At 35.9% G+C, this 26,722-nt stretch overlaps 1 protein-coding gene and 1 long non-coding RNA gene across 2 annotated transcripts; both read right to left on the bottom strand.

Moving 5' to 3' along the window:
- Positions 1–1,641: 1,641 nt before the first annotated feature.
- Positions 1,642–23,631, bottom strand: mier1b (mesoderm induction early response 1b, transcriptional regulator). The gene is made up of 13 exons (XM_082174035.1): positions 23,579–23,631; positions 22,556–22,580; positions 22,341–22,441; positions 19,249–19,437; positions 15,868–15,994; positions 15,693–15,757; positions 15,532–15,604; positions 13,249–13,400; positions 13,038–13,119; positions 11,740–11,834; positions 11,363–11,490; positions 3,969–4,096; positions 1,642–3,806 (listed from the first exon to the last, which is right to left on the bottom strand). Exons 1-13 carry the CDS (start codon positions 23,585–23,587, stop codon positions 3,517–3,519), a joined length of 1,464 nt encoding a protein of 487 aa, XP_082030161.1. The 5' UTR covers positions 23,588–23,631; the 3' UTR covers positions 1,642–3,516.
- On the bottom strand, positions 6,756–10,517 carry LOC309501881. The gene is made up of 2 exons (XR_014207029.1): positions 8,486–10,517; positions 6,756–7,474 (listed from the first exon to the last, which is right to left on the bottom strand). It is a non-coding gene; the product is annotated as an uncharacterized lncRNA (long non-coding RNA).
- Positions 23,632–26,722: the final 3,091 nt, after the last annotated feature.

Genomic DNA, 26,722 nt, shown 5'->3' with positions numbered 1-26,722 from the left:
ATGAGATCAACATTTCATTTTGTCTCTGTAAATTGTAAATGTCTCTTAGTTCAAATTGAACTGATCAATTCCAAACAATAAAAAAATTAAAAACTTTTCTGTATTGGATGAGTTTATTTGTTTTTCAACTGAGTGATGAGTAAAAATTATTTTCTGTGGTAATTAACATTATGCCGCAAAAGCTGTCGATAGAGCTTATATTGAATTAAAAGGTTATAATAAGGTTATAAAAACCCCAGGAACTTTGCATATATTTGATATATTTTTGATATATCAAACATATCGAAAAGGAATCGCCTTTTTCCACCTTTGTTGCCATTGGCTTGGCTTGCTAAATTGGGGATATTAAATTTAACATTAAATGTAATATTCAACAATAATATTGATCTGCCTGCACTGACACCATTATATGAGAATTGAACTGAGCTGCACGATGACATCACAGTTTTCTCCAGAGCGGCTATATATATATATAAATGAACTAAATTAATAACTTTTTTTTAAACAAAAATGAAACATCACTGAACTTACTTAAAGGACAAGTTCGGTATTTTACACTTAAAGCCCTGTTTTCAGATCGTTTCTGATGAAATACAATGGTTAAGATTGAAATTTGGACAAATGCTGCTGGCCCGAGAATTTTCGGTTTCTGTGGTAGCATACCGAAAAGCAGTGTAGCAGTGTAAAATACCGAACTTGTCCTTGAAGCTGGACTATGACGCTACTTCCTTCTGGAAACAAACTTTTTTGCATTATTTTCCTGTTATCTCTGTAAAGCCGCTTTGATAAATCTGTATAAATAAATGTGACTTGACCTACACTTCAAATGTTTGATATCATTTGAAATTTCTCAGTGCAACTAGTTCAATGGTTTCATCCACACTATAACAGTAGACTTTAATAACAAAAAGGTTATGTTGGTCGACCTTTTTGAATATTATTACCACTCTGCTCATCTGACTGGCGAGTTTATGACAGATATTTCAACATTAAAGGATTAGTAAAGGAAAATTCTGTCATCATTTACTCACCCTCAAGTTGCTTCGAACCCGAGTGAATTTCTTTCGTCTGTTGAACACAAAATAAGATATTTTGAAGAATGTCAGTAACCAAACAGTTGATGTACTACTTACATAGTATTTATTTATTTTTTTTCTACTATGGAAGTCAATGGGGTCCATCATCCATCAACTGTTTGGTTACCGACATTCTTCAAATTATCTTCTTTTGTGTTCAGCAAAAGAAAGAAACTCATACATGTTTGAAAGAACTTGAGGGTGAGTAAATGATGACAGAAGTGAACTATTCCTTTAATTTGAGCTCTTTTTACAAATTCGAATCAGATGAAATAAAAAAAATCCGTTTTCTTTTGTTTGTTCTGTTCTAATTTAATTAGAGCCAAACAGAAATAAGTGTTTTGCATAGAAGTACTAATAAAAGACAGAAGACACAGGAAACCTTCTGCAACCCTACTGGAATCGCCATTGCATTCTGATGTAGTATTTCCATTGCTCAGTAAATTCACAATAACATATATTAGATATATGGCAGTGGATCAAAGTCTGTTCATCAATTTAAATAAACACCTCTCTGCACTACTCCAAAAATACCATCAGTAATGAACCAGTGTGGATTCCAAAATCATTGCTATTTAAGATGTATTTAATGCATAAGTTCTGATCAGAATGAGTGCATACATCGCACTCTAGACCATTTAAAATAAGATTAATGCTACAGTCACATACATGAAGCTAAGAGAACTCTTCAAATGGTGACAAACAACACAAATGACAATAAATAAGCCAATGAAGATGACCAGAGGAAATATAGCACCATGATTTCTTAAGTGTAAATGAAAATCTACCACAGAACGAGGTGTAAAAGTGAACTTTTTTTCTAGAAGCTGAGTGCATGTTTATAAAGGAGTACTAGAGCTGTATTACAGTGAATTTCTGTCAACAAAATACTCAAATATTATTATTAAAATGTGGTTATGGACATATCTGTGGCCATAAGATCCAGTTTCCATGTTTCATTAATTAAAAACATTGCAATGAACATGGCTCTAGGGAAGTACAACTTGTTAAATCCAACTGACCCACAAAGTAAACAGTTTAAAAAAAATGAAAAAACAAAACAAACAAAAAAACATAGTTTTTGGTCTAAGATATTCCATAAATTCCTCGGGGCTATTTTATATATTTGGAGTAAATATTTGCATTGATTTGAATTATATAACTATGAATTCTGACTGCTTTTAAAACTGTTGGCTGAAACACAGTTACTTAAATTCACTGTTATTGGTAATTCTGTTATAGTTCGTTGGCTACAAACCGTATAATCATCCAGTTTCATTAATTGCAAGAATTTGAGTTCTCACAATCAGCTTCTGAATATCATGTACAAAATACACAAAAAGTAAATTCTAAAGATGGATTTGCAGTGCGAATATCAAAACAACATGTGCAAGAAATCTATTCAAACCTACACATATGACAAGAGCCTCTTTTATCATCATAAACAATGAGAAATGCCCACGGGTACTGTCAATAACATGCCCTCTAAAAATGTAAATTTTCAAAAGAAATAAATTATATTTTGCTCAAAGAAAACGAAGCCCATTTTAGAGCTGTAACATTTTTGAATATTCTTATTACATTAATGTGAAAATATGTACATAGAAAAGTATTTCTATATCACGGTAGTATTTAAAAAAAAATTTTTTTACTTGTCTTCGTCTTTATTTATGGCAGTTGTAGTTTTAAATCAATCATTGTGTCCAGACTGGGTGATATTTTTCCTCAATGTATTACAGTAATCTATGAGAAATGAATGAGAATGACTAAAACATTAGATACCTTTAGGTATAATGCTAAATAATGGTCCCAAAAATGGGCTTCATTTCCTTTACACTATTAAAAAACACCAACAAAAAAAACCAATGAAAAGTAAACAGATTCACTCAGTTAATAGAAAATACAACTAACAAACCAATTTTCTGGACACTTTACAAACACAAAGCTTAGAAGGAGTGATTCCATTGGCTTATTTATTTTGACTACATCTGTGGGGAGCTCGCAGTATGCCTCCACTAACACAAACCAGCTGAGCAGTGAAACATTAGTATATAATGTAAACCAAAACACAACTTGATTTGCCTGGAGACATACTGGCCCCGCCCTAAACACAAGAGACCACGCCCACCAGCATTCATCCTCATGTATTACGTATAATGGCTTATACAGCATATTCACCCATTGTCAAAATGTCTCAATAAAAAATATAAATATCTTGTTGATAAAAAAATATCAGAAAAATTCCATTACATATAGAATATACATTTCTCTGTAAAATGGTTTCTTGAAAAAGGAGCATTAATCAGCTGTGGTTGGGTTTGGAGGGTGGTGTTTTTGGAGCAGCTCAGCTTTGGGTTTAGGGTGAATAGGGTGAGAGGTGTCACAGCCCTGTCCCATCTCCCCAGTTTAAGATTTTGGCCTGACCTTTGGTCTTGGTCTCTCAGTCTTCTTTTACCCTGGAAGGGTCCGTCTCAACCTGGGCCAGTGACTCTGATTCTGTCCGGCACTTTTTTGTTGGTCTGTCTAGGCTCTGGCAGTCATGTTGGTGATTCACTGAGCCATTTCTGTCTGAGTTATGAGTGTCTGTAAGGTTACAGCCGTTGGAGTCCAGATGATCTGCGAGTAGACTGTGTTTAGATGCTCCGTTTGACTGAACAGATTCACTGTTCAGCTCATTCACACTACTCAACATCTGTGTGGCGACTGCACTGGAGCTGTGACTGGTGAGTCCTGAATTGAGAACCACAGAAACAGGCTTTAATGCATAGTTGTAACAAACGATTCAAACACACCACATACAAATTTAATCCAACCTGGTTTCTACAAAATATCCTGAAAGAGGCACCAAAGCATTTCAATTTAGTGTGTAAAAACCGACACTGTGTATTGTACCGTTGTGGCCGCTAGTGTCCTCTCGCTCTGATTGGCTGGTGCAGCTGCTGGAGGCGGCAGGAAGAGGCGTGGCTGCTCGACTGGAGGCAGTGCTTTCTGTTTCATCTAGAAGTCTGTCCATGTAATCCCTACCCAAAAAAACACAAACACACCTTGTTTTGAGATACAGCAGACACAAAAATGACACTTAATTTCAAGAGTGTTAACTCTTGGGTTCACTCTTTACAAAAACCAACCAACACTACAAGTTACAACATAAATATTTCTGTCAGGACCACTATCGTCAAATACGATTGACAATTAGCAGACAGTTTGGATTGGCGGTATGGTTCTGTTAGACGTGGATCAGCTGAAGCGAACTTGAGTAACGTGACCTGCCAGAACTGACGCTACGCTTGATGTTTAAAATTAAGAGATTTTTGATTTCTTAAATACTGTTGTCATGGCAACACATTAAAGGAGTCATGACAATTTTTACTTTTTTATTATTAAAATATGTTCCTTGAGGTTCACTTATAATAATTATAAAGTTTTCACAACCAAAAGCCTTCCACTTGCGTGTGCAAAATTTTGCGTGCATTTGTGAATTTGTGAAATAGATGGGTAGTTTTGCACACATTAATAATCAGCACCAGGCGTATCATTGGTAGTTGTTTGTGTGTGGGTTGTGAAATGCTTGAAAACTGCAAAAAGAAAGTCTCAAAATCCAAATGAATAAAATGAGATTGACTCAGAAAAGACGTCAATGCACGGGTCACCTGATCCAGAAATGCACATCTTCTTTGTTGCATGCGCAAATTATGATACACTAATACAAAAGAAAAATGTGTATTTATAAAAATGTCTCTGTTTGTGCAAACTGCAGCATATTCATTTCATTTTGAATTTTGCACATGCAAGTTGAAAGGCATTTGGTTGTGGATAGTAAAACATATCTGCAACATTTATCAAGTTCATGGATAATTGTGCATGCATTTGTTAATCAACATTATGAGTCTAATTTCAACCCATAAAAGTGCTGTACAGGAGCATGACAATCACAGATGCAAATAAAAAAATATAAAGCATTACAAAGAACAACATAAGCCTGAGTTTTCAAAAGAGATTTACAAACCGACAAGGAAGGAGCTACTCTAAGTTGTACTGGCAAGCTATTCCATAATCTGGACCAAACCACCGAAAAAGCTCTATCCCCTCAGCGTTTCAGCCTCTAGCAAGGGACTGTTAGTTACGTTAGTTTTGATCACCAGATCTTAAAACTTCTGGAAAGACTGTAGTTCAGACAGATTAGAGCGGTGTCGTGTTAGCGGCCCCCAAGTTATTAACTAATGATCTTTGCAACAGAAGTGAATCAATCAAAACTAACTTTAGCTGGACAATAACTTTATTCTAGAGCTGCTGTAAAGCCAAAAAAATCTCTGTTACTTTAATTTCCTATTATCACTGTAAAGCTGCTTTGAAACAGCGCTATATAACTGAAGGTGACTTGACTTGACAGATATATTATGTGAGCATTTATACAAAAATAAGAGAATTTTAAAATTAATCCTAAATTGAACTGGCAACCAATGTCGAGCTCACAGAATGGGAGTGGATAACTGTTTTTTTTTCAGACACAAAGTGTTTAATTTTAGATAGTAGGCGAAGCTGAAAAAAACTAGAGGCAACAACAGAGGAATCGTGTTTAATGTTAGCCGACTATCCAAGAAAACACCAAAGTTCTGTACTCATTGGGAATTAAAAAGAGAAAGATTTCACAGGTCAATGTTATTGAACTCAGATTTGTCGGATGAGACAAAAACTATAACCTCGGCCTTGGATTCATTTAAAGATAGAAAATTATAGCTAACCAAAGCTTTACCTCATTCAGACACGCTAACAAAGGTTGTATTGCCAAGAACGAGGAGTCGTTTCTTTTTAAGCAAATAAACCTGAGTGTCATCCGCATAGAAGTGGAAAGATCAATAGAATTGAACCAAAGGGAAGCATGTAAAGAGAGGAGAGCAATGGTGCCAGAACAAAGCCTTGGGGGGAGTCCAGAGTTAAGGAGAGCAGCAGAGGAGGTCAAATTGCTTATCCTGACAGAAAAATATCTGTCTGATAAATAAGATTTAAACCAGTTAAGAACGAAACCTTATCGCCCCACATAGGATTCTAATCTAGATAAAAGTAACGTGCAATCAACAGTCAAATCTAAAAGAACTAGAACCACAGAATCACCAGTATTAGTAACCAATAAAGTATCATTGAGTAGGGAGTACTCACAGATTCATTGCTATGAAAAGACTTAAAACCTGACCAAAAAATTCAAAGATATGATTGTTGTTTAAAAATGACTGAAGTTGACACAACTTAACTTTTTTCCAATATCTTAGAGATAAAAGGAATGACAGAAATAGGTCGGAAATTAATTAAAACAGATGTGCCTAGAGAAGGCTTCTTGAGTAAAGGAGTAACAGTGGCCAATTTTAGGCAGGCATGGACAGAACCAGTTAGTAAACATTTGTTCAGGAAGGATTACAGACCTAGGCCAACAGACTCTATTAATGATTTAAAATACTGAGGGTGCATCACATCAAAAGGGCAGAAAGAGGGTTTAAGGGTGGGAATTATTTATTTAAGGGATTGTAGGGAAATGGGATTAGAAACCTCCCAGGAGACTTCAAGATCAGAAATAGAAAACCCATGGTCAATGGATACGAGTATTAATTACGAATTTATTTGCAGAGCAAAACATCTGACCTGTATCGTATTTATGACCACATATGGAAGTGGCCCATATCAGTATTAAAAATATCAGATTTACATTTACATTTACGCATTTGGCAGACACTTTTATCCAAAGCGACTTACATTGCATTATCCTATACATTTATACATAGGTATGTGCAATCCCCTGGGATCGAACCCACAACCTTGCGTTGTTAACGCAATGCTCTTACCACTGAGCTACAGGAAAGCTTTTTTTTCCAGATTCCATGTGGTCTGTACTGTTCACACTGTCATGACAAAAACAGACCTGAGTCACATGAGCAAAAAATTCCTTGGTCTATAAAATTATATGGTCTATAAAAAAAAAAGAAGAAAAAAGTAAGATACAAATGTAAAATTATTAAAGGATTTTGATAAATTCTGTTTCCATGTCAACACATTAAACATTATTATGCTGTTTATGTTTATTTATGTCTTTTTCGGGTGCTTGAATTTTCATTATCTTTAGCACTCACAAAGTGCCCCCTTGAATGCAGTCAAAAACTTGAATCCATATATCATACATACTTGCACGTATATGTACATAGTTCTCATTGAGCCGAACACTAAATTCTCATTGGGATCTGTAGCACCCTCTATTGACTAAAGTGGTGGGGGTTAGTCTTACCTACAGTCACCAAACTCTGTAAGCTCCAACCAACAGGAAGTCAGCTATTTGGGATTTAATGTGTAATTGTTTGAAAAATTGCAGGTTCTGAATTTTTAAATACTGCTCCTAGAGCAGGGAACGACAACTGGCGGCCCGCGGGCCAAAACTGGCCCGCCAGCAATATTTTCTGGCCCGCCGGATTATTTTGGAAGTCCTAAATGCTGCACAAAACTCTTACACTACTTGAGAAAAGCCGTATTCGCGCGGCGATTTCACCGCCGCATACTGTGTGAAACACCCATAGGGAATCATGCGGCGCGGGATTACATTTTAAAGTATAACTGTGCGTTCACACCGGACGCGAATAGCGCGTCAAATTCGCGCCTGCCGCGTCCAGTTATACGCTTGACCACTTTGTGTCCATTCGCGCGTCAAAAAACGGTAGCGGTCAGAACTCTGGTGTAGGCTACTTTGGACGGAGCGGGCGGTCTGACTGACAATAGCCCACTCCCGACATCTTTTGACAGCGTATCCGCACTTAATTCTGACCACCTGTACACCTAGCTCTGAGGAGCTGTTTGGTACTGAAACCATTGTCAGTCAACAACATTCTTTTTTTGCAAGGATGTTTGAAATAGTTCGGCTTCGCAGTAGCCAAGGCGACATCTAGTGTATATATCTATACCCGCCCGCGCTCTCAGATCACTTGGACGTGGCTGAGTTCAAGAGGTAAAAACGATATAAAAACTGTTCGTTTTCTCACACAAACCGCTCGTTTCGTGTCTTAGGCCATCAATGTGTACTTACGATGGGGAATTGTTTAATTTGGACGACGGGGAATTGTTTTAATTTGGACTCTGTGCATGCTGTTTGAGACAAGTGACCATCGACCTGCATTATATGACTGACAGACAAGAACGGTTTGACCTAAAAATATCAAAATTGAAACTACTGCGGAAAAAAAGACACCTACATCTTGGATGCCCTTGAGGTAAGCTAAAACATACCAAAATTTAATTTCAAAGTGAACTATCCCTTTAATTTGTATCCATAGGCCTACTCTGTGTAGCTGGCCCGCCATCTACTGGCTAAAAAAAATATTGGCCCGCGGCCAAAGTTACTTGCCGACCCCTGTCCTAGAGGATTCATGCGATACACACCAAACTTTGTCAGCATGATACAAAAACATTGGCTGTTTCAGCAGGATTTTGAAATGCGCGATCGGCAATTCTCTCAGATTGCGTCTTTGATCATTCACACTGTGTGATTGTCACTCACGTGAACGAGCATCAATTTGACTATGATTTCGGGCATTTGTTGGCGATCTCGCAAAACCTGTCGGCGAGCGAAAATCAGTGTGAACGATTGCATAACTGGTTCTGTTCCTACATGCCTGAAAGTGGCCACTGTTACTCCTCTACTCAAGATGCCTTCTTTAGACACATCTGTTTTAAACAATTATCTTCCAATCTCTGTGGTTCCCTTTATCTCCAAGGTGCTGGAAAAAGTTGTGTTGTGCCAACTTCAGTCATTTTTAAATAAGAATGTTTTAAGCCTTTTCAGTTTCACAGCACTGAATCTGCTCTGTTGGGAGTCTTAAATTATATTTTTGTTGCTACTGATGTTGGTGACTGTGATTTTAGTTCTCTTAGACTTATCTGCAGCCTTCGATACTATCGATCACACATTGCCCCTATCTAGACTAGAATCCCATGTGGGGCTAAAAGATTCAGTTCTTAATTGGTTTAAATCTTATCTATCTGAGAGATATTTCTGTGTCAGGATTGGCAATTTTCCCTCTTGCTGCCCCCCTTGAATCTGGACTTCCTCAGGGCTCTATCTTGGCACCATCGCTCTTCTCCCTCTACATGCTCCCCTTAGGTTAGATTCTGAGAAAGTATGGAGTATCCTTCCATTTTTATGCGGATGATACTCATCTACCTGCCGATAAAAATAAATGACCCTTTTGCATTACATACTCTATTTTCCTGCCTCGTTTTTTATTTTATGTTTTCTTTATTCTAATTGTGTACGTAACCTTGGTGTTTTCCTAAATAGTCGGTTAATATTAGACAAACGTATGACGTTCCCTCTAGCTTTTTCAGCTTCTAAAATAAAAACATTTTTGTCAGAAAAGTCTCTTGAGATAGCCATTCACATTTTTATAACCTCATGTTTGGATTATTGCAATTCTCTGTTCTATGGTATTTCTAAGTCCCAGGTAGCTCGACTTCAACTGGTTCAAAATGCTGCAGCCAAATTTCAAGAATAGTCGCAAATATGATCATGCCACTCCCATTTGGCGACCTCTCCATTGGCTTCCAGTCCAATTTAGGATCGACTTAAAAATTATTCTATTTGTGTATTAATGCTTACATAACCTTACTCCTAACTACCTGTCTGATCTATTGTGTCCCTGCAATCCTCCCAGAAGTTTAAGATATGGTAACCTTAACTTACTGACAGTCCCTTGCACAAGACTAAAACATAGAGGAGATAGAGCCTTTTCGGTGGTGGAGCATAGATTGTGGAATAGCTTGCCAGTGCAACTTAGAGCAGCATCCTCTTTATCAGTTTTTAAATCTCTTCTTAAAACTCATTTGTTTTTTCCTTAGCTTTTAAAATATGTTAATAGTCGCTCCTTTTTATGTTTTAATCTTCTGTATTTCTTTACTTTGCTCATGTACAGCCCTTTGGTCAGTCTTGAGGCTGTTTTAAATGTGATTTATAAATAAATAACCTACATTACAGGACATTTGCAGGTCAAGAAGTTTCACGAACGCAAACATCCAAAGTGCGCACCCTGAAAGCTGCCTCAGACAGTGCGAATTGAATTGAATTCTCTTTGACGTCTTCCGCTTGAACTGACAAATTCATACAAAATTATGTTAAACGTCCGTCTTGGCGAGTATCCTGGTAAACATAGTCGGTTATATCTTAATGAACATAAACAAAGAAAACTTATACAGTAGGGCAGGTTATATTGGATCCGTGCATTCACGGATCCAATATTTGGATCATGCATTCACGGTCTTTTATTTTACTGTTAATCAAACTACAAAAGACAAAGTAATCATTCGCTGCTATTATTTTTGTAAATTTATAAAGATTCATCTATATTTAATTTATACAATGATGAAATTGCAGTATTATTACACATTTGATTACTTTATTCAAATTATGTACCTGAAAACCCCCCAAAACAGCTGTTTATTTCATTTGTAGCCTTTCTTTGTTCTATTGTATTTATTTGTGCTATTTGTAATTTGATTATTTGTTCTATTTTATTACTGACTACTTACTTGTCTTTAGTAATGTTTTACATTTACATGAATTAGGCTAGTTGACGAATTTTAGCTCCAGTCTAGCTGTGCTGGCAACCTCGCAATCATCATGCTCTCTTTGCTATGAGGAAAAATGCGTTGATTATCTGTAAACACCGCCAAACGTGTGTGAAAGTGTATTACAGCCAGTCTGTCTTCTTTACATGGTCGTTTGCGCTGCTTGCTGCGACTAAATCTGCGATGAACTTTAGTAAATCTGAACATGGATCTCTATTATAATGTTCGTGATTGTGGCGGCTGAATAAATGCACTGTGCCACAATACAAGCTGATTTCTGTTGTTGTTTTGATAGTCATTAACATAATCTGGAATTATTGGAGTTAATATTAGGAATTTTACTCGTTCAGCTTTTGAGAGAAGCTTCTTGTACAAGTTCTTACTTTAATTAGTGTTAATTTGTATGATAAATATAATATATTAAGAAACTAGATGAAAAAAAATAAACCATGTAAGCTGACATTCTCTTGATAAAAGCTTATGTGAAACAATTCTGAACAATTTTACATGAAAATGTAAATATATATTTTTTAAATTACAATAATCATGATTATAATTTGAACAAAATAATCGTATCAGTTTAACCATTATTGTGTAGTCCTATTGCATAAATCCAGCCAATGTTCATAAACAATGATCTAACTTATTTTGTTATTGCATCAAGACTGGCAAAATGAGTTAGAGATACTTACGTTACTCCTGGATGAAGGTTGTATTTCCTTTTTCCAAGCCTAGTTTGTTGTGCAAAGAAATCATACCGCTCCGACTTCTTCCACATGTAATAAAAAGCCACACAATCTCCAACAGACCGAGTTCTGACCTGAAATTGGATAAAGGTTTGAATTGCCACATCTAGTGGCCCATATACTTGTTTAGCAGAGATAACGGCTAGACACATTTAAGAGCCCCACAGGTTTTTAGTTTTAGTTTTTTAACATTTATAAGCATTGAAATGTCAATACGGAAATGTGAAGGTGGCCAATATGGATTGACATTCCTCAAGTGCAAATGAAGTGATTTGCCGATTGGAATAAACTTGTTATTATGAATGCCATAAAATGAGCACTACCTTGTTGGCCTGGATAAAATGAAAGTCTTTTCCGTAAGCTTTTAATCCTTGTTCAAAATTCCTGCATTCTTCCTCTGACCAAACAGATAGTTCCTCTGTAAGAAAGATTAAACAAAGCAATGCATGTAAGATTACATGTGTGAATGATTTTTTTGTATGGAACATGTTCAGTTTCTTTTAAAAGAAATTTTTTTAATTCTGATCAGTTTTTTAGAAGTCAGTCATTACAGAATTAATCAATTAAAATAAAATTGGACAAATGTTACCAACATTTTTTTTTTTTTTTCAGCTTACACATATTGAATTTTTTGCATGACAGTCCTTGTACCTGCACAGTTCTCGTACACTTTAATTCTACAGAGTGATCTTTCAACTGATATCCACATAAATCAAGTTTATACTACTAATCAAACACAAACGCAAGCTTTATATGTGCACTTGAGCTCAGAATATGCATATATGTTGTCCTCCGAATGCGAATGTAACAGGGAGGAGAGTAAAGATGGAAAGCTCCTAAAGCTTAGTTCCATATAAATTCACTGATAATTTGTTGTTTTGTCATTAAGATAAGAAACAATAAACAATACTAAAATTCAGAGTCAGTTCATTCGCATTCGGAGATCGACTATTTTTGACTGACAAAATGCCGGCGGGCGGAAACAACAACAGCTACAGTGAGTTGTTCAAAATCTTTATTTTTAGTATACTCTGTGTAAACAAACAATGTTCTCAATGCTCGAGTTCATGTGTAGAGCCCCTGGTGACACTTAGAGCAAAGTTTCATGTTGTGTCGAGCCTTCTTGGTATTTTAAAAATAGCGATGTTGATGCTATCATAGTCGTGCCCCTAACACTCCCATTCAAAAGGCAATTTGACCGAAAACGAAAACACGGTCAAACTTAAAAGTGGCGTTTCCATTCTAATTATGCTTTTAAATGAAAGTTTGCCTCGGGTAGATTAACAAAAAGACCCTAGGTTGCATTTTGGCGAGAGTAACGCTTTAAAAGTCTAATAATAATACAATTATACAAAAAAGTACTTTTAAAATGAGAAATGAATATTTCTTTTTAAAAAGGTCATTTTCAGTTTCAGTTTTTGGCCAAGTGCATCCAGAATTTTCGGCTTCGGTGCATCCCTACCAGAAATCATTTTCTAGAGCCACAGTGGTTAAGCAGCAGAAACACTGTCAGTGTGAAAGGAAAGCACAAATCCAGTCTGTTGAAATGCATAACGTTTTGTACTGCCTCAAACATTAGATGAAAGACGATGATGACATTTAACAGCTTTGTAAGGCTCACCTCTGGCTGCTTTAACGTTAAATCTTAATCTTCGTAAAGCTTCATCTGTATCAAAATTACATTTCACCAGCTCATATAATGCCTGAGGGGAGAAAACACTATTTTTATTGTGTATTATGTCACAGTTCAGCATTTGATTACAAATAAAATTATTACAATATTATCATTATTATTATTATTATTATTAAATCACAGAGGCGGTCCTTAGTACCTGCTCATTATCTTTAATGTGGGATCCTTCTGGAATAGCATCTACACCTGTCTCCTCTCCCGTCCGTCGACAGGCTTCAGTGAGAAACTCAACCACAGTGTTTTCAGGAAGGATTTCAGGATTCCACAGCAGCTGATCGTCATTTTCATACACTGTGAATGATAAAGATATCAAAGAATCAAAGCATATCACAAGAATGCGTAACAAATTGATGTCTCCAAAAATGATAACCATTTCCAATTGTCTTGTAATAAAATGAATGAGTTAAAAAATGACATCTATGACTGGTTCAGTTCTCATTTCATCAGTGAATATTTTTATTGTATTAAACCATGGTCTGTCTGAATACTTGATTCTGATTGGCTTGAAGGTGTGCATTAAAACAGTTTAATGCACAGGTAGTTGCACGTCAGTTTAATCACCGTTCTATATTAATGCGCTGCTTTTAAGCACACACAAATACATCACTCACACACAGAGATTGGAGACTGCACTTCGCACTAGGGGCCCTATTTTAAGGATCTAAGCGCATGGTCTAAAGCGCATGGCGCAAGTGCACTTATTGCGTGTCCGAATCCACTTTTGCTGGTTTAACAACGGGACAAATGGCCGGCGCACCCGGCGCATGGTCTAAAAGGGTTGTCCCTATTCTCTTAATGAGTAATGGGTGTGTTTTGGGCGTAACGTGCAATAAACCAATCAGTCTCATCTCCCATTCCCTTTAAAAGCCAATTGCGCTCACGCCATGGCTGATTCGCTATTTAACATGGTGGAATTTGCAAGCGGAAAAATTAAATGCTTCTCTAGTGAGGAAACGGATCTGCTCGTGCACGAGGTTAAAGCGCAAGCAGACCATCTACAGGACAAAGTGTACGTGCGTTGTGGATCCGCCTATAGTTGCACTTGCGTCGCGCCTGGCGCTGCATTGCGCCGGATGTATGATAGGGCACGGTTCGGTTTGTATCACGGCTTTAGGGTCACGGTTTAAGTATGTGCTATGCTCAGGGAGAAAAGGACTACTATCAAATAAAAATAAAGAAAATAAGAATGAATAATCATACAAGCAACAACACAAATAAATACAATTAGAGCAAAGAAACAAAATCAAATAAACAGTGCTTTTCAGGTTATTTAGGTAGGCTATCTAACAGTAGTTTTCAGGTACAAAAATTGAATAAAGTAATCAAATGTAAAACATCATTGCATTTAATCTTTGGTATAAATTAAATAAAGACGAATCCTTATTAAAGTCACAAAAGCTATCCAGTCAAGAGCAATGAGTGATTTCTTTGTCTTTTGTTGCTTGATTAACATTAAAAACACAGACCGCAGGAAAGTTTAGGGGACGTCAGAATGTGTATCCATCGACAGAAACGTACATTACCCTAACCTGTTTTTTTTTTGTTTTTTTTTACAAAGCATATAGATGTGCCGTCAGATTTGAGATGAACCGCAGTGCAAGTGTGTGCCGAACCCGTGGGTGGAGAACAGTACAGTAAGATTTTTTACAGAGAACCGTTACACCCCTACTGCGCACACACAGAAACATTCAGGAGCATAGAAACTTCTTGTCAATGCTGCCCCGTGACTTTTATGAATAAATTTGATTCGCTACTGAATCGCTCAATTAAATTACTCAGCAAGCAGATTGTGAAGTGTTTTTAAAGTAATTAAACTCACAGGTTATTCACACATTCATCTCTATCCCTCTCTTCATAGGCTAATTCAATCAAATAAATGTAACCTTACCTCACTACTTCATCTCTGTTTCTGATTTAAAACAGACAGAATGCTAGATCTAATGAGTCCTAGCGGACGAAAATAACCACCATTTTAATCCTTCCAGTCAAAGTTAGTGATGCAAACATGACACTGACAGCTTTAACTTGTCAGTGCTGGGAAATGACCATGGTATAAGCGGGATAATCCATAGCTAGCTGTGCTTTAAATGATTTGAATGCACTCCGATTTGTACGGTTCCTTGCCTCCACGTTGTTGTCAGTGTTTCCTACAGGATTCATTCAATATTTGGTCCCAACTATTTTTGTAACCCAGTTTAAATTTTTTATTTTTTTAAAGCAAACATTTGTAACATGTAACTGCACGTTGTCTTGTGAATAACAAGTCACACATAACAGTTAACAGTTCTTTTGGCGCAATGACTTTCAATAGACTTGATTCACACTGACAACTCCTGAAACGTTTCTTTTGTTGTGGTGCAGTACTGTATAATCCTGCCAAACCCATTTTTTATTTTAATAGATTAGCAAATGTAAAATCTACCTTTCTCACAGTCTTTGTATTTGCAGAGTCCAGATGGTGTTTCTGCCTGATACATGGAACCAACCATAATTTCCTGTTAAGAACATATACATTTGTCAAACATTTCATGGTCAATTATAGACAAAATCCATAAAGAAAAATATGATAATGAAAGTTTTTACTTTCTTCCAGTCTTCAGATGGAATATAGTCATCATCCTCCTCTGACTCTTCATCAACTTCATTATCTAAATATGTTACGTAAAAACAGTACTTAAGCATAATTCAAAGATTATGTTGATAAACAGCATAATTCAAAGATTATGTTGATAAACATCAAATCAAATGAGGAGCTTACTCTGAAAGTAGCCACGGTTCTGTGATCGTATGAGTTCAGCTGTGTTACAGGCTTTTACTGCACAAGCTCGACTCTCAGCGGAGTGGCTCTCATTCGTCATTCTTGAGGATACATTTGCTCCATCCTCCTGAAAAAATCATTAAAACACAGTAAAAGATTAGTGAACTGAAAATGTCTTGCCAAATATTGACAAATTATTCTAAATGCTATCCATAATTTTGACAGATATTTAAAAAAAAAATCTGGTCTATTGAGTGTCCTTACTTTAGAAATGTCCAGTGAAGGATAGGTATGGCTTTATAACACTTTTTTTCATGTTAGATACCGATACCGTAGCCTTGAGTAGCTGCTGATACACCAGTACTGTTTTTTTTTTTTTCTTGATCAGTTTAGATACTACACTCTGCTTCATTGTAAATAAAGAGAAAAGAGAAAAATAAATAGGATAATTGTTCACACCAAGAACGATATCTATAAAAATAACTATGATAAATATATTAGTGTGTCCACACCAAATCACAATAACGTTCTGTTTATTTTTAATTGTGCACAGCAGTTATATAATAACTTTAAATGCTTGAACTCAAGCTAGATTCTAATTAGCTGTCAATGTTTTTATCGTTCATCAGCTGGAAAAATCATTCTGAAATTAATTCTAAAGATATCGTTCCTCTGTGTCCAGCATTGTTAAAGTTGTAGTGTGGACTTTCCTATTCTCATGGAATTAGAATGATTATTAAAACTTTTTGGTTAGCATTATAGTTTTTATAGTTGTTTTTGTATTGTACGTACACGCACTACCACAGTGTTCGCAGTGAATGTTTGCTTTATTTATGAAGAAACACCCCAACACTGAACCGCTTTTTAACAAGCAAACCTGAAAATCACTTGTGCTGAAATCAATTAATCAATTAATGTAACCATTTAACTATTAACATACCTAATTCCAAGTATAGATCAAAAGAGTAATGAATGGACCACAACCTGCATACACTGTCTGTTTTTTCACATCTGTGATATGAGAAAAATCAACCAGACAGTTTGCTTTATAACACTTTATCATGTTCGATACCGATACCTTTGGACTTGAAGACAGTTTTTTAAATATCCAGCTAAAATAGGGTTCGATAAAAGCAATGCAAATTCCATGTTTTATTCCAAAATCTGGTAGTGATCACAGCAGTATATACATAAGAAGATGACAAATGCACTGCAGCAGATTTGTGTTCATTTTCATGATGCGTTTTAATGTCTGTAGCTAGCCCAAAATGCTGCAGCCAAGCTTTTAACCAAGTCAAGAAAGAGTGACCACATTAACCCCAGTAATGGTGTCTCTACAAAAGATAAACTGTGAAGTTTACAGTTGATTTTAAAATGTTTTTTTTTTTTTTTTTTACAAGGCCCAAATATTTTCTTGACCTTCTTCACCCTTACTCTACCGTCAGAGTGCTCAGGTCTCGTGCTCAGTTACTGCTGAGTATTTACCGCAGCCTAAGATATTTGGCCCTAAACTCTTCAATTGTCTTCCTCACAATATAAAATCGGCACCATCAATAATCTTTTCTCTTTTTTTTTTGTCTTTCAATATGTTAAAATATAATAGTTTGCACTTAAAGGGTTAGTTCAGCCCAAAAATGTAACTCTGTCATTAATTACTCACCCTCATGTTGTTCCAAACGCGTAAGACCTTCGTTCATCTTCGGAACACAGATGAAGATATTTTTTATGAAATCTGAGAGCTTTCTGTTCCTCCATTTAGAGCAACGCCATTGCAACTTTCAAGGCCCAGAAAGATAGTAAAAACATCGTTAAAATAGTCCATGTGACTACAGAAGAACAACCTTACTGTTATGAAGCGATGAGAATACTTCTCATATAGAGAATAATAAAAAAAACTAAAATAACAGCTTTATTCAACAATCTCTTCTCTTCCATGTCATTGTCCTACGCTGTTGACGTAGTGTAAACAATGCATCGCTTCTGGGTTCTACGTCAGAACGTAGGCTCACTATTGGCCAGCATCACACACATGACCAGCGTCGGCCAATAATGAACCTACGTTCTGACGTAGAACCCAGAAGCGCTGCACTACGTCAACAGCTACGTTTTTTTTCCGCACAAAAAGTATTCTCATCGCTTTATAATATTAAGGTTGAACTACTGTAGTTACATGGACCATTTCAACGATGATTGTACTACCTTTCTGAGCCATGAAAGTTGCAATGACGTTGCTGTCAATGGAGGGACAGAAAGCTGATTTCATCAAAAATATCTTCATTTGTGTTACGAAGATGAATGAAGGTCTTACGGGTTTGGAACGACATGAGGGCGAGTAATTAATGACAGAATTGACATTTTTGGGTGAACTAACCCTTTAAGGTCAACTTCTGTTCTTGTAAATGTGCTAAATAAATAAAGGTTGACTTTGTCCATTTTTAAGGCCTGTTTCCACTTGTTCAAGCCTTTTCTCTGATCAGATAGCTTTCCAATCGTGAAAACGCCAGGTGTAAAAGACGGATTTACATCCGATCACTTAAACCACTTCATGAGGTGGTTTGAGACACATTCCAAATGAAACTGGACAAGTTTAAATGCATCTGGTTGTTAAAGCCACACAAGTAAATTTTACTCCTTCCAAAATAGTAACAATAAACACGTGAGCGTGTTATAGGCTACCGGCTCCTGGTAGCCAGATATAACAGGCTACTGCAACACACATGGCATTCGCCACAGGTGAGTAGCTGAGCATCTCTTCAGCAAGCCGACACACAAACTGACGCAAATTAAACTGAAAGTTTGCCGTTGCATCCTGAAGCTAAACACACAGTGATCTGCATTAAAAGTAGTGAGATTAAATTATTGTACCAGTGCTGATGCCGCTCTCTATCCTATTGTGGCCTTTTATCTTGTAACTAGCTGATGATAAATAAAATGCAGCGCATATCTGTGTTTTTCATCGAGGTGAACTCTGTTAAATTTGCATATAGTGCGGGGATTGAAGATCAGATTTATATTCATTTTGCAGAAACGTTAATGTGGCTAAGTGTAAACGGAACTGTTTTAACACATCAGATGGCAATCCAATCAGTAAAAGCACATGAAGTGACCAGGTGTGTGAACAGGCCCTTAGAGATCAGACTTACAAATAGTAATTTCAGCCCAACTTTAACCATTTAAGTTTTTAACTTCTATGACATTTTCAGACTTTGTGTTTTCCAGGGCTGTGAGAACCCAGTTAGAAATCCATGTGGGAACCAATTTTAAGTTCTGGTTGTTTTTGCTGTGTATGCATCCTGAGCTCAACAACAATATTATAATAAAACTTAATACTCACATTTAAGTGATATGAATAATTGGGCATAGGTTTCTTATGGGACAGACCTTGCTCTTCTTCAGTTCTCCAGTGCTTCTGCTGCTTTCATCATTATCCATATCCTCTCCTTCATCATCATCTTCCTCCTCATCTCCATCTGCATCCTCTTCCTCATATTCCTCGTCCTCTTCCTCAGGTGATCCACTGCCTGCATAACCATAAAGGCTCAGGAGCTCCTGAATGGGCATTTCTCCCTCCTGCAGTTCACAGAAATCAAGTTCACAGAATTATCCCAAATTATCACCTTTATTTATATAGCACTTTATGTAATACAGTTTCAAATCAGTTTCACAGAAATTAACAGGAAAATAACGATCAATAATGCAAGCTTCAAACGCAGGACTAATTCTGAAATAAAGCAACATTAGCATCATTTTATGGGGCAGTCATGGCCTAGTGGTTAGGGAGTTGGACTGGTAACCCAAAGGTTGCTGGTTCGATTCCAGAACCGGTGGGAAATGACTGAGGTGCCCTTGAGCAAGGCATCTAACCCCTAAGCGCTCCCCGGGCGCCACACAAAGGCTGCCCGCTGCTCTGGGTGTGTGTATCCATGTTTGCAGTGTGTGTGTGTTAACTACTCACTACTCTGCTCCTAATGTGTGTGCATTAACTTGGATGGGTTAAATGCAGAGGTCAAATTCCAAGTATGGGTTACCATACTTGGCCGTCACGTGTCACTTTCACTTTCACTTTCACTTATTGAGTTCAATGTTGATTCAGTTCAGTTCAATAACTGTGTAAAGTTCATCAGTTACTAAAAGAGTTCAGCTATAATCAGCTCTACAGAAAAACAATACTATCGTTATTCAGCTCAATTCAATGTTGATTCAATTCAGTTTGAAACATGTAAACGAGATCACAATGTCCGTGTATGGGACATTGTGTATGTGAGTGTATGTGAGTGGAGGTAGTGCTTTGGGGTCTGGCATACAATCTTGGGCTGCCAAGTCATATGGCTCTGTTTTGTTTATAGCTTTTAATTAAGGATGAAACAATTACCGGTTTGATAAACCACAATAAAATGTCCTGACAGTTATAGCATTATCGTTTTAAATTTAATTATCATTAAAACGGAGTTTGATTATCGCTATTTTGAAAACTCATGGTAAATCCTGTCTAGCCAGCACCAGTCTGCCACAGCCGCAGCATGCAACGTTGTTTTTTGACAGTCTTTTCAGTCTTCTTAGAGGACCAAATCTGAGGTGTGGTCATATTTTGCCTAAGGGAAACTTAAACTAAATTTAAATATAATAGAATTCATTCTTATGATTTATTACTTGGTGCAAGTGGCTTTGAATGTTTGAAACAAAAACATATTAACTTATGTTTGCCTCATTCTTGTGTCGAGGAGCCATGAAGTAGCGTCGTTGGGAGCAGGGAAATCTATTTAAAGTGCCTTATTTTATTCATTAAAATATCAATATTTGATGCCAGCATATCGATTCTCGTATTGCAGAGAAGGACAACGATATATTGCTCTATCGATATTTTGTCCCACCCCAAGTGAAGTTTGATTTATGTTCACTTAAATTAAAAGTTGTTATATTATTTAAAGCCTTATAGATGTAAAAAAAAAAAAAAAAAAAAAAAAAAAATGATAGCTTTCAATTATACTGTAATGCTGAATGCCTATAATTAATGGCTTAAATTGAGAAGAAAAAAAAGATACATTTCATAGAGACATCAGTTTATTGGTGGTCGGTGAGACTGACCTTCTTTCATAAAAATATGCCATTGAACAAATATTTAAATTATTATAGGTTACTGTCTTTATGTTGTTTCTACGTTAATTGTGCTCATTTTTGAAACCGTACATTTTTAATAAGTAACTAGATAAGACAGCTTAGGGTGTGAGTGTGTGCAGTGTACGTTGTAAAACAAAGAGTCTAAGTATCGTCAAGTTATGTTTACCACAGGCTTTATTTTTACTCATTAAATGAAAAACCCCATTATAAAACCACATAGGAAAATCTCGAAGAAACCAGCGGCGAATTAGACTTTCGGGTTCTGAAGTCATACCTGCACCAGTCTATTATTATCTCTATCAAAACTTGTTATATCTCTGCTAATTGTCTGTTAACTTAAATAATGTAATGACAAAAGTGTATTAAAGTTAAATGGTATTCAAATAAACAAAAAAAACATTTATTTTAATCATTTTTAAGTAATTACATTCCCTTTCTTTTCATTTAGTTGCATCCCAGACATCCCACTCTGCAAAAACTCTTCTTCTGTTTTTGTTCACTGATCAGTTTATATGTGAATATGTTTATATCAAGTTAACAGAATATGTTTATTCAGTTTATATGTGAATAAAAGCCTAAATTAAATCTGTTCATCATATGAAGCGATCGTGTCTCTTCAGAAAGTTGGGACTAAACCACTCAATTCATATTGATTAGTTTTACAATCTCTTTATGAACTTTTTTAAAGTGACGTCAAAGTGGTAGTTGCGTAGCTGTCATTGGAGGGACCGAAATCACTCAGATTTCAATAAAAATATCTTAATTTGTGTTCCGTATCAATGTGTGGGTGACTTTTGGGAGAGAGGTGGGATGTCTGGAAATCTGGCAGCACTGCCCCTGGAACTTTAATGAGGGAAATAGGCTCTAGTATGTGAGAAGAGTTGAGAAGACATGTGGAAAAACAGCTGCTAGTGTTAATGCAGAACTTTTATTTAATAAAAAAAGTTTGTATTATACCCTACTTTTTAAATTGCAATTATTATTTTACGAATTTCAGAGGGAGATTGAAGCCGGTCACAGCTTCTTGGTGTCAGCTCCTGACATACCAGGTGTCAGGACAGGCATCGCACAGTAGACACATCATTCTTTACTCGCATCATTCTGTACTCGCATACTGAAGGAGGAAGTCCAAATAGTAAACCTAACCACCATGTGCACGCACACACACACCCAGTCACGTACCCAGTTTATTCTCTGCTATCTGCATCTCCCTAAACATAACTTTTTAAAGTATTAAAAACCTTTGAGTTATACTAAACCCTTGTGACATGCTGTTTTTTTTGTTTTTTTTACTTGAAAAGCATGTAAAGTAAAAGATCAGCTGAAACATGTTGAGAATCAGGATAAGATCAAACCTTTGCGAGTTCTTCAATCTCATTGCCAAAGTTAGTGTCTCCCTCTGGCAGCTCCTCATCTTCAGGAGTTTGATCATCATCATAATCAGGCAACAGCATCTCTGTTGACACGTCAAAATCAACACTGTCAGAAACAACCAAAACTCATGGCATCATATCGTGAGTATGTATAAAGACATGTTTTACCATGATAAGAAAAATAGTAACAGTCTTACCTGGGCTTGAACTCCCCAAGGAGGGCTAAAAATTCAATAAAAAATAAGACATAAAAAGTCAAAAAGAATCAGAAAAAATATATGCTGTAACATTTGGATGAACAATTTTTTGGAGAATTAACAGATATCAGGTTTGATTATGAGGACAGTGTTGTTACTGTGTTGGGTGGCTGTTGGATTTCTGATATAAAATGTGTGTCCTGATGTAAAGTCAGTTGTGAACCACTGGACTAAAATAACAGTTTTAAAAAAAAATAACAGTTTAAAATACAACTTTTTTTATGCAGACTGTGGTTAAATCAGCAGTAAAACTTGCATAAAGCAAAACAGTAAATTATCAAAATGACCAGTGAAATCTGTTTATTGTAATGATCCATGATCTATTATAGATATCTCTATGGGTGACTATGTATGGCAGGCATCCAAGCAGACCTAATTCAGAATAAAAAGATGCACTACAGCAGTCTTTTCAGTGATCCATATTATTTTTATTTAGTTTATACAATAACAAAAATGCCTTCTGTTATATTAAACGTTACAGCAGGCCAGGGTTAAAACATCCATGATAAAACCAGAGGAATCAGAGATGCTCTGTGTGTATGACTTTGGAAGTTAAGGCTGATGTCTAGCTAATACTTTGTCTAGCCTTGATTAGGAACACTCTTTTAAGTATAAATCTGGGTATTGAAATATCCATAACTTCAGGATTTAGCTAAAATAATCAACACACTCGTCAGTGTTTATGTAAATATATCAGATATAATTAATGTACGGTAATGCATTAAAGTAAGGTGATAATAGAGTATCTGGCTAACTGAAGGCGAGCTAACTGCTATTAACTTTGCAGAAATAAAATTTCAAAGAATTCAACGCGTCTTTCGACCTAAATTACCGCACAACCTAATAAGAAATATATACGATTTACTGTAATTTTCCAATACATTAACAAAAATATTTCTTTGATTAACTGCTATTAAACGGTTATTTATTTCTGGAAAATAATTAAAATAATTTCCTTCTTACCTCCGCCATATTTACAGCGCTGCTGAGGGTCAGCGGAATGTGGGCGGAGTCAGTGGTAATCCCCGGATGTTCTCTCTCTCTCTCTCTCTCTCTCTCTCTCTCTCTCTCTCTCTCTCTCTCTCTCTCTCTCTCTCTCTCTCTCTCTCTCTCTCTCTTAGTTCAGTTTTTAGGTTTAGCGTAATACAGATTTAAAGGTAGAAACAACAAAATAATGAAAATTAACCCTTATATCATTTTGGGGGTTGTCACCAGATTTCAGGTACACTATGATGTTTATTGAAGATTGAAATTTTGTTCCACATGTGTTCTTTGAGACTAATGGAAAGTAAACATCCAAAATACAAATGTGTTTATTTTATTGGACTTTATCTATTTGCGTCTGTTTTTTGTTTGTTTTTTTTGTTTGTTTTTTGCAAAATGAGAAGAAAATAAATGTCCACACATAGGCCTAGTGGCCAAACTTTGCAGTTTTATTCCTATCTATAGATATTCTGAAGATTTTTACTAAGGTGTTTGTTCATGTTTTCCCTTGTTTTTTCTGGCTGTTATATTTTCTGATTTATCGAGTCACAAAATGAGAATCAAAACCAAAAACTAGGCCCTAATAAATATTAATATATGTAAATAATTATTATTCACAGACTGTAAATCATAACTATTAATAGGCAATAATTTAAATCCCAAATCGAAAACGCATATTTTGAAGCTGTTATGTTTATTTAACAGCTGTCAGCTTCCATGCGGATCCAACTGAATCCTACTTTAAACACTGAAATGTCTATCTCAACCAAAAATAATGGTTTGGATCAAAAACTCAACATTGTATCAATGTCACCTTGTTATCTGGGATCTAATTGATTGGTTATCATGAAAATGTATCTAAAAACAAATGTTTGGAGGCCTTACTTCCAGTTACACCAAGTGCCCTGGTTTCTGAACAGAGATAGTATTTTGATAGTATTCATGACAATACAATGTTCTTAAATTTCATAGTTCATCAATACTCAAAAGTTGACCATTAGAATTCAATTGTTTTTCTGTTTTTTTTGTTGTTGTTTTTTTTCGTACGGCTGCAAAGTGAGGCTGTGTATGGCAGGAGGAATTGGCATATAAAACTATGTTTGACTATAAATATATTTTAGATATAGTTACAATTGTATTTCAACAAGTCATAATTATCATTTGACTTGTCAGATTGATAATTAGAGATATCTCCAATTATAACTGCATTAGTAAGAAATTAAATCTGAGATACCTCGAATTAGTCAAATCAATAGACTGTAAAGATGGACAGCACCTTCACTCTCTTCCATTGTAGAGAAGTGAAGACGTCAATGTCCCAATATGGCCCTGACATCTTGCGCTGATTATGCAGGCTCTGAGCTCGCAGAGGTGAACATGAAGTGAAGCCGTGGTATCAAGGCCCTGCCCACACTCCCACAGAATCGGTTAGTATAGTTTAACTGCAGAACAACAACTAATTATGCCAGTGTGAAATAAACAATTATATAATGTAGAAATTAAAGTTAAAGCTTCAATCTCCTCCTGAAGATCCTGGAAAAAGTCCCAGTGACCTCAGTGACTACTTTGCTGAACTTCGCTACTATGAAGCTGAAAAAAATGATTCGTTGAATTTAATAAAAAAATGTATCGTAAGTGGTTGCACACAATTGATTTTAGCTATATTTAAACAAATGCATTAAGTTGAACTAAAATGTATTAAGTTCAACTTAATGCATTTGTTTAAATGTAGCTAAAATCAATTGTGTGCAACCACTTACGATAACATTTTTTATTAAATTCAACAAATAAATTTTTTTTTTCAGTGTAATTCTATCTCCTGACTGAAAAACTGTGCTAATTAGCAAATCCAGGTGATTGGAACAAAATACTGAGGAGGACTTTTACTTTCTGAACCTGGACTTTACACCTCTGTCGTTTTTATAGCATCAAATAACTAACAAAAACCAAACTTATTTTAAAAACGAACACTTGAACTCAGTTTGATAAAAACTACTTAAAATGACAGAAACCTCAGTAGTCTACGTATATTTTTCTCATCAAGCCGGACAACTTTCTGATTTACAGTCATTAGCTCTGATCAACAGGAATCGGCTATTTTGGTTTGAATGTGTGTGGGTTTTTTTTTGTGTTTTTTTTAAATCAGGCTCTGAATTTTTAACTACTACTCCTAGCGGGTTAATATGATTCACACCAAACTTTTTCAACATGATACCAAGACAATGAAGATGCTAAATTGTGAAGGGATATTGGATATCTCAAACGCTGTTGCCATGGCGAGCGATTAAAGTTATGACAACAGGGGTAACAGGAAGAGTCTCATATCTTGAAATAATCCTTTTACATTCACCCAGTTTAAATGCATATTGCCTGTCGTGCAGCTTGCAGCTATATTACAGTTTTCTTTCTTATGAATTTGTTTTACACACCATTCTATAGGCCTGCTTGGGCTGTTAAAACATTAAATATAAACAAATATTAATTATGAATACAATATTTACAAAATATTATATTTATATTATTCAATATAAAAAAACACCCAAACTAAAACGATAACAATACAATATACTATAACTGTGTTAAAAAAACAGTAAGATTAGGGTAGCTGCAAGTATTAAATATGGTTAAATGTCAAAATAATGCCAATATCATACACTAGAGCTGTGTGGGGAGGGGGTAAATTAGCCACGATCTACTATGACTTAACAATCATGTTGCATTATTGTCTATGGATCTGTCTGAATTGTACATGTTGTGTAGACTCATTCTCACGGTCAAAATCAAGGGGTCGAGAGTCTATCCAAAACTTCCTTCGTCCACTTGACGAAGTTGAACACACTTTAAAATGGCGGTGGGGATTCCCCAGAGGGAAAGTGCTTTGGGAAGTGTATGTCTAAAAGTGGAGTTAAACGCAGCTCTAGAGAAAAGCTACTGGATGAATTACTTCAGGAATTATTAAATAATATCTGGATGCATTAATTTATGGAAAAGTTATCCAGCATGCCATGTATGTAGTGCTGTGACTTTAATTGAATCATGTAGCAAAACGGACCAACCAAGTGATTCACTATTTCATTCATTAATTAACTACGTTTATATATATATATATATATATATATAGAG

This window comes from Leuciscus leuciscus (assembly GCF_965113295.1).
Source record: "Leuciscus leuciscus genome assembly, chromosome: 6".
Classification (NCBI taxonomy): domain Eukaryota; kingdom Metazoa; phylum Chordata; class Actinopteri; order Cypriniformes; family Leuciscidae; genus Leuciscus; species Leuciscus leuciscus.
This window is presented reverse-complemented; position numbering and strand designations above follow the sequence as displayed.

Bases quoted from the DNA above. Each gene is read 5' to 3' on its own strand.
- mier1b (XM_082174035.1), bottom strand. The intron at 22,442-22,555 runs GTAAGACTGTTA...ACGTGTCAACAG, and splicing joins CTTGGGGAGTTCAAGCCCAG to AGATGCTGTTGCCTGATTAT. The intron at 11,835-13,037 runs GTGAGCCTTACA...TCTTTCTTACAG, and splicing joins TAACGTTAAAGCAGCCAGAG to AGGAACTATCTGTTTGGTCA.